At 42.9% G+C, this 14,541-nt stretch overlaps 1 protein-coding gene across 3 annotated transcripts in view; it reads right to left on the bottom strand.

Annotated features, from left to right (window-relative positions):
• The window catches only part of hnf4a (hepatocyte nuclear factor 4, alpha), an 88,293-nt gene that overhangs the window by 12,618 nt on the left and 61,134 nt on the right, over positions 1-14,541 (bottom strand). For all 3 annotated transcript variants that reach the window (XM_080204945.1, XM_080204944.1, XM_080204941.1), the window contains exons 4-7: positions 12,118-12,224; positions 8,890-9,045; positions 1,894-1,981; positions 1,616-1,768 (exon numbers count right to left, since the gene is read on the bottom strand). In XM_080204945.1, the coding sequence (XP_080061071.1) occupies positions 1,616-1,768; positions 1,894-1,981; positions 8,890-9,045; positions 12,118-12,224 (504 nt within the window). The remainder of the gene's footprint in view (positions 1-1,615; positions 1,769-1,893; positions 1,982-8,889; positions 9,046-12,117; positions 12,225-14,541) is intronic.

The following is a 14,541-nucleotide window of genomic DNA, read 5'->3' as shown; positions in this document are numbered from 1 at the left end:
TTGTATTGGATAATTACATGAATATTCGCCCATAGGCTGGGCGAATGGGCCAGGAAATGGCAAATGGAATTTAATGTTGGCAAGTGTGAGGTGGTCCACTTTGGTAGGAATAATGGTAGGAAGGATTATTACTTACGTGGCGAAAAACTGCAGCAGGCGACGGTGCAGAGGGACCTCGGGGTCCTTGTGCATGAGTCGCAAAAACCCAACTTGCAGGTGCAGCAGGTGGTCAGGAAGGCGAATGGGATGCTGGCCTTCATAGCGAGGGGGATTGAATATAAAAGTAGGGAGGTCTTGCTGCGGCTGTATAGGGCATTGGTGAGGCCGCAGCTGGAGTACTGTGTGCAGTTTTGGGCGCCGTACTTACGCAAGGATATTTTGGGCTTGGAGGGAGTGCAGAGGAGGTTTACTAGGCTGATGCCGGAGTTGAGGGGGTTGAGCTATGAGGAGAGGCTGAATAAATTAGGCTTGTACTTGTTAGAGTTTAGAAGAATGAGGGGAGATCTCATTGAGATGTATAAGGTGATGAATGGGATGGATGGGATAGAGGTGGAGAGACTCTTCCCGCTCAGAAAGGATAGTAGGACTAGGGGGCACAGCCTCAAGATAAAGGGGGGGCGGTTTAGAACGGAGTTGAGGAGGAACTTCTTCACTCAAAGGGGTGGTGAATCTCTGGAATTCTCTGCCCGTTGAAGTGGTGGAGGCTACCTCGCTAAATATTTTTAAGATGCGGGTTGATGGGTTTTTGATAAGAGAGGGGATTAAGGGTTATAGGGAGAGGGCGGGAATGTGGAACTGAGCCACGACAGATCAGCCATGATCTTATTGAATGGCGGGGCAGGCTCGAAGGGCTGGATGGCCTACTCCTGCTCCTATTTCTTATGTTCTTATAATATTTACTATTGACCATAATTTCTCAGTAATCGGGCAATGGATTACCCTTTTATAACATTGCGTTTACTTGTACTACATTTCAGTATAGATGTCATGTGGATCCATGACATGAAATACTGACCAGTATGTGCCTTCACATCACATTGACACTTAGTGAACTACATAGTACTATAGAAAGGGAGTAGTTTCAAGGTGGCAGTGTTACCTTTGGGATGATTCAGCTGTCACTCTCTCAGTTTATGAAAAGCTGAATGTTATTTCCAAATGTCCATTATGATATATGTAAAGTCTTTAAAACTTTGTTATTCCATGTAACAGATCAAATATCCTTACAATGCAGAAGGAAGCCATTTGGCCTATTGGGTGTGCACCCATTCTCTCTGACAGAATACCTTATCCCACCCTATCCCTGTAACCAAAGTCATTTACCATGGCTAACCCATTTAACCTACACATCTTGGTTCACTAAGAGGCAACTTAGCATGGCCAATCTGCTTTATTTGCACATCTTTGGAATGTGGGAGGAAACCGGAGCACCCGGAGGAAACCCATGCAGACATGGGGAGAATGTGCAGACTCCACACAGACAATCCCCCAAGGCCAGGATTGAATCTGCATCTTTGGTGCTGTGAGGCAGCAGTGCTAACCACTGTGCCACTGTGCCGCCCAGGAGATGGGAATGTTGGAATGATTTATTTTGTTTCATGTGCCTGCTACCTACCTGGATCAAAGAAAACAACTGCTTTCAAGCAGGCATATTCATTGTCATCAATCTGCAGCTCCTGAAATGTCTGAACCAGTTCATCTAGAATTCTAGTTGCTACACGGTTTATTTCCAGCTCTGGGCAATTGCGTGGGATGATATAGTCGTTGCCTTTAGAGAAAAACAGATAACATCGCAGATTTTAGAGATATTTCCCCAATGTTTTGATCAGACCACTTATGGTTAAATAAAGGAATTTAAAAATACAATAATCCACACAAAGTAATCATTTTTACCTAAGAGCAGAACATCTTTGTACATCATAGAACGCTTTGCAGCTCCAAGCAATAAATGTTCCCCAGCATGTGCTCGCAATAAAGCAACCTATTCAAATAACACACATGACCATTAGTCAACCTTCATTGCTAATAAACTGCACTTCTGATTATTATAAAAATCAGTGAACCTTGCCACAGACTATTTTATTAGCTTCCTTGAATACACATGTAATCAATGCTCATTACTCTTTAAATAGTTTTATAATCTTTGACTCATCAGATTCTTAATCTTGCATCTTAAAATTGGAGCTAGAACATTTCAGAGTGAAATTAAAAATACAAAGTTTATTTATTAGTGCCACAAGTAGGTTTACATTAACACTACAATGAAGTTTAGGGGAGGCAATTGCCTAGTGGTATTATTGCGGCATTATGAATCCAGAAACTCAGCGAATGTTCTGGGTTCGAATTCCGGACAGCAGGTGATGGAATTTGAATTCAAGAAAAAAATCTGGAATTAAGAAACTATTGATGGCCATGAAGTCATTGTCAATTGTTGGAAAAAGCCCATCTGGTTCACTAATGTCCTTCAAGGAAGGAGACCTAACATCCTTATCTGGCTTGGCCTATGTGTGACTCCAGAGCCACAGCAATATGATTGACTCTCAAATGCCCACAGGCAACCAGTGATGGGCAATAAATGTTGGCCAGCCAGTGATGCCCATGTCCCACGGATGAATTAAAAAAAAATTTACTGTGGAAATCGCCATAATCTGGCACCTGTTCGGGTAACACTGAGGGAGAATTTAGCCAATGCACCTAACCAGCATGTCTTTCGGACCGTGGGAAGAAACCAGAGCACCAGGAGGATACCCACACAGACACAAGGAGGACGTGCAAACTCCACACAGACAGTCACCTGAGCCAGGACTCAAATCCAGGTACCGGGAGCTGTGAGGCAGAAGTGCTAACCACTGTGCTACCATGCCATCCTAGACACATGATAATGGAAATCTATCTTTCTTTGCCAAAAGACTTTGAATGTGGGGTTAATTGAGATTTTCAAGGCAGATTGCCTGTAAAGAATAAGGTGGAATAATGGAATTGAAGTGTAAGCAATGATAATTGAATTCTATATCAGAACAGGCTTAAGAGGCTGAATGGTCTAATCCCGCTCTTACTGGTGGAATATTGTGCTCTTATAGGTACGAGCTTGAAGACAGGAGGGGTATGTACATAGACAGGATGGTGACGTACCTGAGCTCTGCCATCGTCTCACCTCCATCTGAATTATGCATAAGGTAGAATGGCCCAAGGATGACCTTCCTACCTTGCAGCCAACTGAGGACCGTAAGGAATTCATTTTACCACTGATGGGATTAATCTAGCTGTCATGTGTTGTGCAATGGGAGCAGCTTGTCAGGCGGCCTTTGATTGGCTGGCAGCTCTTACCGGGTGAGGCCTCTCTACCCCTGGGGCCTGATTCCAGAAGAAGTCCTGGCCTGGCTTTGCCGCTGCCAGATTGGCATGCGGTTTGACAAGCCTTCTGGATAAGAGGCAGGCGAGGCTCCCCGAAGCCTCCTCAAGATTCTGCTCTCTGGCCTTCTGTTTCTATGACCTATTGCAAACCAAATCTATTCCAGTGGAGGAATAGTGCAGAGACAAGGCCTGAATTCACAGACTTTGCTAAGCACTTCCATTACTGCCAACCGACACTCAGTTCAACCTTCTGTTTGAAGTGCACTAATTAAAAAGTCTCTCTCTCTCTCGCTCACTGCAGGGTTAGCTCTGAGAACAGCCTGTGCTGAAATCTCACCACTTTCGCTCCTTGGGAACAGACAGAGCATCTGTTGCAGCACAATCTGTTCTAATCTGAGCATCTTCCCAGTGTGTTCGCTCCATCCAAAAGACTGACTGAGTCTGATGAATGGTTTAAATGATTTCCCTGATTGGTGCATGAGTCTATACGGGAATATGCTAATGCAGTGACAAAATCATTGTGTTCACTCAGCATGGCCTTTCGTCCTGTTACTTCTGCATAAGCACCTGTTCTAATATATTCCTTTCGTGCCATGTCAGTTAGGGATGTGTGACAGTGCAGTCGCGGCATCCCATTTAAAAACGTGGCAATAGTGCAAATTGCACATTCCAGCGCACCTCACATGGGTGCAATTATGCCCTAATCATCTCTATTCAGATTTTCTTTGTTAACACCTGAATTCCTTCTTCACTAAATAATTCAAACCTAATTTTTGAAGTTACATCAACTTCTTGTTTGCCTCTGGTAACTGGTTGAGATCAGACTCTAAGCTTGCTGGATAGGGGCCAGCTGGGTCGAGATGAATTAGCGCACAACACATTTGACCAACCCTGCTGCGTAAGCAAAGCAAAATAAATCTCGAGCTGGTCGTGACTGAGGTATGGTCCATCAGTTAGGTACTGAAGTAGGAAGTGGCGGGGAGAAGCGTGATACGCATGACTATATTTTGGTTAATTGTGATATAAGCATGCATGGGACAGAGAGAAATTTAAAAAGAGGATGTTGGCCAGGATTTTACAGTCCTGGCACAGTGTGCCAGCCCCTGATGGATGTGGCGGACCATTTAAGTTGCCATACGCTTTGGAAGAATTGTAATATCCCACCAGGCTGGAGCGGCTCTAGAATCCTGACCAAAAAAGTAGAAAACCTTATACATTGGCCTAACTTCAGATGTTTCATAGAATTCCTACAGTGCAGAAGGAGGCCATTTGGCCCATTGAGCTTGCTCACCCAGGCCTTATCCCTATGCATTTACCCTGTTAAACCCCCTCACACTCAGGGTCAATTTTGTACGGCCAGTCAACCTTGGGGCAGCACGGTAGCACAGTGGTTAGCACTGTTGCTTCACAGCGCCAGGGACCTGGATTTGATTCCTCGCTTGGGTCACTGTCTGTGTGGAGTTTGCACATTCTACCCGTGTCTGCGTGGGTTTCCTCCGGGTACTCCGGTTTCCTCCCACAGTGTGAAAGATGTGCTGGTTAGGTGCATTGACCTGAACAGGTGCCGGATTGTGGCAACTAGGGGAATTTCACAGTAATTTCATTGCAGTATTAATGTAAGCCTTACTTGTAACTAATAAATAAACTTTAACTCGCACATCTTTGGGGGAAACTGAAGCACTGGAGAAAACCCACGCAGACACAGGGAAAATGTGCAAACTCTGTGCAAGCAGTGTATAGACCTGAAAGTTATAGGATAAAGTCAAATGTGTCACTGAAATTGTTGGAAGTGGCCAGGGGCTCTTTTGAAAAGTTAAGATAAAAGTCAGGAAACTGGTGGTATCTAGTTCTTTAGAACAGAAATGCTGAGGTGTTCAATAAATCATATGCTTAACAATGAGTGACTTAATACTTTATCTATCCCGTGTTAATGTTTCTCACATCAGTATAAAATGTAATGTTAAACTGCTAACAATCGTGTGTACAACAAAAATATGCTTAAACATTAACTCTGAGGAAGAATATCAATGAGGCTCATTTTGCTTTCGCAGTTAGTTTTATATTAATAGTGTAGATGATAGATTTAGTATTACCTGACGAGTCTTGTTAATTGATTTAAATTCTCCTTTTGGTTAATTCATCCATTTCAGCTTGCTTCACACTACACATTCCATGTCCTGACCAAGAAATCTCATGGGAAACTTCTCAATGCTACTCTACAACCACTGCCTTGTGAGCATGAGAAAACAGTCCAGTATGCAATTAGCATCCCTCCACAAAATCAGGAATTAATTTGGGAACTCAGCCGGGACGGAGGGAGCTGGATGGAAGGGGGCTGAATCTGTAGTCAATCAGACCATGCCAGCTCTTACTATACAGTTAACTTCCATCAAGCGTACACTGTCGCTCTATCATAATTTTCAAGTATTTTTAATGTCATTGAATGCATTCAATTGCAGTAATTTCTGGTGATATTCAACCTAATGTCTTAGTTGAGACAGTGATGAATTTTCAGGTGGAAATTAGCTTTGAGAGGAAGATGAATCAGAGTTTTGCTATTACGGAGAAGCTGTCTTGGTGAAAATTGTTGAAATGGATGGAAATTTGAAGTCCCTCCCCAGAACATGGCATTTCCTATTTTTGCAGGGTTGGGACTGGAATCAGGCCAGGGTTCATGCATGTGTCGTTTACAGAGGTAGCTAGCCATTGTGAATCATTAGCTGCTTCTGCTGAAATGGGATTTTGATAGGCCAGAAATGTGAAACCCCAAATGTGCAGATTGGACCAGGTAAAAGGAGGTCTGAACTTGGGGGATTCATTTGGATAGCCAAGGGACCCCATTGGAAGTAGCAAGGCACCTTTTGGGATCATTAAAAGTAAACATGACTGTGTGTAGAACTTATTAACCTGCCATGTTGTCAAGCAGCTGTCAAAGTACTGTCAAGGAACTATCAGACTGTCAATGAACTGTCGAAGGATACTAAATGAATTAACATGGTGGGGGCATGGGCAAAGGATGGTTGATAGGGTGCATGAGTGGCACTGAGTTGGCATTGGGGCTACATATAAGGGCTATGGGGATGTGGGAGCATTGGGATCATGGGATCAGCAGGATATAGATAAAGGGGCATGTGTTGGCAAAGGGTTTACAGGATTTTGGGGATGGGTACAGGAACATGCGTTGGTATACGGGGTAGAGGGACTGTGTGGATAGGTGGTGGGGAATAATGTAGCATAGATTGATATGGATGCAACATAGGGAGTGTGCATGTGTGTTTGGGGGTGGGGGGTGAGGGCAGTAGGCCTGCTTTTTGTTTAATCTTTTTGAGTAACTTAAACAAGGTTTTGGAGTACAGAAGCAAGTCTTCTGCCTAGCCCACCTCCACACCCAGCAGCCTTCACATTCATTCTGGGGTGGTCCCTGACTGCCAATCCAGTCTATCCTCTGCCAAGAATTAAAATTTCAACTGTGGGTGGCCATTTTTAATGGTTAGATTTACAGAACCAGAAATTTTCCCATCTCTGTTCACATAACTCTGGAGTGAAGAAGTGGGCCTTAAGTGGGCCAAAATACATGGTCCCATGTATTTTGGTGCATGGCTGGAACCTCCTTTGATGACATTAGTGAACTTTGTAGGCTGGCAGAGGCGATGGCCTTGTGGTATAACCACAACACTATGGATCTGGAAACTCAGCTAATATTCTGGGGACCCAGGTTTGAATCCCACCACGGCAGATGGTGGAATTTGTAATCAATAAACCATTTGGAATTAAAAATCTACTGATGACCATAAAACCATTGTTAATTGTTGGGAAAAACCAACCCCTTTAGGGAAGGAAATCTGCTGTCCTTTACCTAGTCGGGTCTACATGTAATTTCAGAGCCACAGCAGCGTGGTTGACTCTCAGCTGCCCCCGAGTAACTAGTGATGGTCAATAAATGCTGGCCAGCCAGCGATGCCAAGGTCCCACAAATGAATTAAAAAAAAGGTTCCCTATTTTACATTCTAATGGCGGGGTTGATGAGATGAACTTAGTGTGTGGCTGAACAGAATTAGTGTGCTTCTTCTTTTCTGCTTACAGAGCTGGCGAGAAACAATGTGAAACCGTATCTCTCTTAGCCCAAAATTACAACTTCAGGAGAATTCGGAAGGTGTTTGGCCTCCAGACATTCAGTGCACGAGCCCATCAGCACGTGAAAATGAACAAACTCTCAGCTATGGGCGAAAAGCTACAGTGCATGTGGATACCCTGGAAAAGCTGAAGGCTAGAGAACTAAACCCAGACAAAAAACCTGAAGTGGAACTGATGTCTAAATATGTAATCATTCTGGCAACTCCTGCAACCAGACTAGTACCAATCATACTGCTCTGCATTCTTGAAGGTCCAACTTTGGTGAGGTTGAGAGAGGAAACATGATGTTTGGGCAGCCTAGGGTTTCCATAAACTTTTCCCAGGCTGGCGTTCCAGAGCAGTGTTTTACTGCAGAACACTAACACAACATAGGAGAGAGCAGTTACAATGTTACCCACCAAAATACCAACCATCATCTCATGAAATGGAAGACAACCAAGTGAGGGCACCCCGCCCCTCAAGCCACAGATCAGATTCCTATTTCTACATTTATACAATATATTTCTACATTTCTTTCACTCATATGTTTTTCCATACTCAATGTGGAGCCCTCCCACTCCAGGCGGCATCCCAACACATTTGCTAAGCTTGGTCTTTAACTGTCTGGTGGGAAGCCTGACAGAGTGATGTGGACTATCTTGGCCTCAGACTCTTCTTTTGTCCCTACTCTGTACCTCCTTATGCTAGGACCAGAAACATGGGAGATAAATTTCCGGGGTCCGTTTGCTACACCTCCTTTGAGGGGCAGTGCTATGAAAAATGATGTAAATGGATTTCTCATAGACATTCACCCCACCCCCCCCCCGCTCTGCTTTGGGGATTCAGATTGGATCTATTGCTGTGCCATTGCGTGGGTAAAGCTTACATCAATGGACCACATTACTAATGTCATGGTTTAAGATACATTATTGAAGTTGAAACACCTTTCAGTTCTATTTTCCATGCAAGTCTGACCTGGACTAAAACTAAAACAAGCAACTGCACAAAGCACAAAGTTTGAGATTAAACTTCACATCAATTATTTTGTCAGTTCAACTCTGCATTTGTTATTGAAAAAAGAGTTCTGTTCATAAATTAAACTTAATTTATCAAAGTTCAAGGAACTTGACTTTTAAGTGATGGAATGTATCAAAATTGAGCCTTTGGGTGATGAAAGGTGAGGTGTATTCGATGAAATGGTGCAAAAATCCATGACCACTAGCATTCCATTGTTCAACTGTGACATTTTGACCAGAATCTTATCACTGTTCACGCCAGCAGGATTCTCCCATCCCACTGCAATGAATGGCTGGCTGTGAAATTCTCCGACCTTACTGCAGCGGATGCCTGGCGCGAACAGCCAGCAAGTTCATGCCCTCTGTTAATCTTATATAACTGAATGAAACCAAAGATGTTACAAACCTGGTCATCCAGCGGTAACTCACAGAAAGCTGGGATGTATTTCGCCCACTCGACCAGGACTAAAAGCTGCTGTTTCATTGACTCGCACACGTCACTTATCACTGCAATCTTTTTAGACCTGATGTCACTATTTATCACCGAAACAGGAGAGGAAATCTGGAACAGAGGAACAGGAAGGAAATGATCATTTAACATCCCAATCTGAGTGTATTCATTTACATGTTACATGAAATTCAGTCTAATAATTCCCACTCACTGAGATTGATATCAACCAGAAAGCTGGGATTTCAATGAAACGCAGACCAGAACACAAGACCAGACCCCCAGGTGGGTATCATTTTCACAATTAAGCTGGACGTAGTCAAGCATTGACATTTCTCTGCGGTAGGGAGCTAGGAGTGGAGGGAATTCCTACCTATGGTTATTGTTTCCCTTTGGCACCATTCCCTCTGATTTCAGAGACCACGTGAGCTGGACTTTTACCACCTCGCCCCCTTGAGACTTGTAAGACCCTGGCTGAGGCCAGTGGAGAATGCTGTTCTGCGAGCCTCGCCTGCCCCGATTCTGGGGCAGATGTGCCGGTAAAATTGAGGCACATATTTGGGACAGACAAAACTCCATTCAAGCCATAGGCCTCTGTGCACATTGTTAGGTGACAGGACTCTGACTGGCGGCTTAGCATTTCTGCCTTCATTGTACTTCTAGAACTGGACTTGGTTCTGAATAGCTTTAGAGGCTAAGGATTTGTTGGCTCCATTAATGTGGAAAACTTCCTGGGTTTGTCTTATTCTTAAAAATCAGGACAAATTTGATCTGGTCAACTATCGTCCAGTCCAACTCTTCCCAATCGTCAATCACATGATAGAATGCCTCACCCTAAATTCAATTAAGCCAATTTATTTATCAAAGGTATGGGGGCAGCATGGTGGCAAAGTGGTTAGCACTGTTGCCTCACAGAGCCGGGAACCCGGGTTCAAATCCTGGCTTGGGTCACTGTCTGTGCAGGGTTTGCACATTCTCCCTGTGTCTGTGTGGGTTTCCTCCGAGTGCTCCGGTTTCCTCCCTTAGTCCAAAAGATTTGCTGGTTAGGTGCATTGGCCATGCTAAATTCTCCCTGAGTGTAACTGAACAGGTGCCAGAGTGTGGCGACTAAGGGATTTTCACAGTAACTTCATTGCAATGTTAATGTAAACCTATTTGTGATGCTAATAAATAAACACGGTGACACAGTTTAGCACTGCTGGCTCACTGCACCTCGGAACAGGGTTGAATTCCGGCCTTGGGTGACTGTTTGGCATTTGCACATCCACATGTATGCATGGGTTTTCTCCGGGTGCTCCAGTTTCCTCCCACAGTCAAAGATGTGCAGTTAGATGGATTGGCCAAGCTAAATTGCCCCTTAGCATCGGGGAACTAACAGGGTTATTGCTTGGGTTTACAGGGATAGGGTCAGATTGCTGCTGTGCAGGCTCGATGGGCTGAATGGCCTCTTTCTGCATTGTAGTGATTCCATGATTCTTCTTTTCTTTGAAAAACATATTCACTGATGCTCACTTCCTAATTCTTCCAGAAGCAACCAGATCTCATTACAGTACAGAAATACAGGCCATCAAAAAAAAGCAATGAATTGAAACATTGCTGTGTATAGTCATATAGTCTATGTAGTCATAGTATATAGTCATGGAAATCATAGGAACCCTGCAGTACAGAAGGAAGCCCATAGAGTCTGCGCCAAAAACAATTCCACCTCGGCCTTATCCCTGCTTAGTTACCCTGCTAATTCCTCCAACCTATCATATCCCAGGACACAAAGGGTTAATTCAGCATGTGCAATCAACCTAACCTGCACATCTTTGGTCTGTGGGATGGAACTGGAACACCTGGGGAGAATGTGCAAACTCCACACAAATAGTGACCTAAGTTGGGGATCGTACTCAGTGAGGCAACAATGCTAACCACTGTGCCACTGTGCTGTGCTAAAGATAATGGTGCATATCTGTTCACCACGTCAGAACATATCAGTGCAAATTTGTTGATTAAAAATATGCTGATTGTAGTATAGTTTTAAGGTGTAACAATTAAAATCATCACTGGTTTTGGTTGTCAACACAATGTTGTCAATAAATACAGTTAACAATTTCTTGTTGCTGGTCTGAATGTCAAAGGAAGCTATGCTGTTTGTACTCCCAGTTTTTCAATTTGCAACAACCATATATGTTTAGTTCATATTGCGTCTGGCAAAAAAAAGTGTCAGGTATTGCCCCAAATTCAGTGATATTAGTGGCATGGATTTCCCACTTTTCCAATGTCAGTTTGAATCTGATGCTAAGTTAAGTGAATCTCCAGACATTCATTAGTAATGATGTCATCAGAAAGGGTAAGTTGAAAATATCACATTGAAGTATTCTCACAGACAGCTAACCAGTGTTAATGTCAGCCTACTTGGGACACAAATAAATAAACTTTAAATGCGAATGTGTGAGTACGTTTTGAGGCAAATTCCTTTTTTTCTGCAGAGAAGTGTAAAATACTTCGGTGAATAGTTGGAAAACTTGCAATCATCTGTTTTAATACTGGCACAACAAAGTTGATACAACTCAAGGATGTATTATGGCTACATTTAGGTCCTTACTATAATAAACACTACTATAAAGATTGTTCAAACATTTTCTTTTATACAATCTAATTTTCTGGTGGAATTTTCCCATCCCGCCTGCTGTGGGAATCGTAGTGGGCAGGATAGGACTATGCACAGGTTTGTTGACCTTGGGCGGGATTTTTCAAACTTGGGGGTGAGCGGAGGCCTTATTTAAAACAGAGACACATTAAAGGATTTTTCTTTGGATCTATAATACAGATGGAGAATACAAAAGTGCTTTGGAACATCTTGAGGTCTTGAAAGTGCTATATGAATGCAAACCAATTTTTCAAAATACTATTGATAATTAATTCGACTTGATGCTTTATTTGCCTAGCATACCTTCTAATTCTATCTTTTACTGTCGTTCTATGCTTCTGAAACTTCATTCTCTTTTAAACTCTCTAACAATGCTGACTGTAACACTACATTCATCACTCTCTCATTTCCTTCTCTATGTATGATACACTTTGTCCCTATAGTGCAAGAAACAATACTTTTCACTGTATACTATTACATGTGACAATAATAAATCAAATCAAATAATAATAATGTTAAAATGATAATAACATTAACGAATATAAATGTACCTGCCGAGAAAGAACCTCTGCTTGTATGAGTGCATTAATTGAAGGCAAACTGCTGTCCTCATAGCTTGACCGTCTCGTGCTTATTCTGTCTCTTTCATTCTGCACAGCTAAAATGAAGATAATTTGTTCAGCAAACATTGCTTTAAATAGTACAGTGAAAGAGCAATTAAACTGATAAAATCTCTAAACATTCAGATATAAAAATCAGACTACTTGGCATTAGAAGTCACAGATTTATTATTGAATTTATAAACATGATCAAGTTGAACATCACATTAAGCATCAAACAAATACGTGTTGGCAGAGTTGAATATTTTATAACACTTCTAATACGCTGCAGTGAAACACCTAGAATGACCTCTGCTGAGGTATGCTCAGATAGTTTTATAAACAGCTTCCTCATCCCAGATGACTATGGTCTGCTGAGTAAACGTCAAATGGTTTATAAAATGTGGTGAAAGCCTGAGTTTTATGGTCACTTATTTAGAAAGTTGGAAGAAACTTCTGGTCTTCCATGTAAATGCTTCTTGAATGATCCCATGGTTTATTGAGTAATATTAACCTTGAGCACAGATAGAAAACTGTGGCTCTGAATTAGCTCCACATCACATAGCCAGCTAATTTGTTAATAATTGAGTCTGAATGTTTTTTAATCTCTCCCAATAGGATAAGGACGAGACTTCTATCCACACACCAACATTACCAACACCGTGACCCAGTTTCTTAGGCTGGGCATTCTGATGGAATTCCTGCCTAAGTGGGAGCTTGTGGGGGGCTTTGAAAAAATCTGAGCAGTGCTGCAAATGGATTAGTGTTGCAGAGAGAGCAGCACAGTGGCATAGTGGTTAGCACTGCTGCCTCACAGTGCCAGGGACACTGGTTCAATTCCGTCCTCTTGTCAGTGTCTGTGTGGAGTCTGCACATTCTCCCTGTGTCTGTGTGGATTTTCCCTGGGTGCTCCAATTTCCTCCCACAAAGATTTGTGGGTTAGGTAGATTAGCCATGCTAAATTGTCCCTGGTCTCAGGGGGATTAGCAGGGTAGATGTGTGGGGTTATGAGAATAGGGCCTGGTTGGGATTGTGGTTGGTACAGACTTGATGGGCCAAGTGGCCTTCCTCTATACTGTAGGGAATCTATGACTCTATGATCACAGGATTAGAAATCCACTCAGTGGAACCTTAAGATGGCTGCAAATCGTCTATGGAAGACTTTAGCTCGAGTAGTCTTTCAAAAGTTAGGCATTGTGGCTGAGTTAGAGGGAGATGCTCACTGTATCAGGAAACTAGTCCCTGCACAGAACAAAGATGCCCCCTATCTTGAGTCATTGAATCCCTGCAGTGCACAAGGAGGCCATTCGGACCATCAAGTCTGCACTGACCACAATCCCATCCACCCCCTATCCCCATAACCCCTTGCATTTATCCTAGCTAGTTCCCCTGACACTAAGGGGCAATTTAGCATGGCCAAATCTCTTAACCCGCACATCTTTGGACTGTGGGAGGAAACCAGAGCACCTAGAGGAAGCCCATGCAGAGACAGGGAGAATGTGCAAATTCCACACAGACAGTGACCTAAGCCGGGAATCAAACCCGGGTCCTGATGTTGTGAGGCAGCAGTGCTAACCAATGTGCCACCATGCCATCCAACTGCTGTCTTGCTGAGGAATTAGACTAACCATGTTCTTGGAGACTATTTTCCAATGCCAAAAGGACATTTGTGTTTTCTTTTCTTTAAAAACAGCTTCCTTCATTGGGAGCTCCTTGAAAGTCTGACAGTAATTACCAGCAGGAATATAGGAAAATACATAATCTTGGGAAGCAGTATTAAGAAATAAAGGTGGGAAGTAATGTTGTGAATCTGGACAATGCTTTGCATGGGGTGAACAAAATACAGACATGACAGTCCTGGCAAAGATGATGGGAGAGAAACTAAGATTTGGCCAGAGAAATGACAATATGCTTTGTGCCTGATATTTTCCCAATGCTTTTGCTGCTACCCTACCCATTTTGGAGTGGGCAGGTGGAGGAAAATCCAACCTTTCCTGCTTGTTACCATTTGGGGTGAGATATTTAGAGCTGTCAATATCCATTGAATCATAAGCAGCCAGAGTCATTAGAGGCTGAATTGGATAGCCCTTGAAAACAGTGAGGCAATGGCTGAGTGGTATTATCACTAGACTATTAATCCAAAAGCTCAGCCAAAGTTCTGGGACTCCAATCATGCCACAGCAGATGCTGGTATTTGAATTCAATAAAAAATATCTGGAATTAAGAAACTACTGATAACTATTAAATCATTGTCGATTGTCGGAAAAACCTGTTTGGTTCACTAATGTCCTTTGGGGAAGGAAATCTGCCATCCTTACCTGGTCTGGCCTACATGTAACTCCAGATCCACAGCAATATGGTTGACTCACAATTGCC

This window comes from Carcharhinus amblyrhynchos, chromosome 16 (assembly GCF_965287045.1).
Source record: "Carcharhinus amblyrhynchos chromosome 16, sCarAmb.v2.hapA, whole genome shotgun sequence".
Classification (NCBI taxonomy): Eukaryota; Metazoa; Chordata; class Chondrichthyes; order Carcharhiniformes; family Carcharhinidae; genus Carcharhinus; species Carcharhinus amblyrhynchos.
This window is presented reverse-complemented; position numbering and strand designations above follow the sequence as displayed.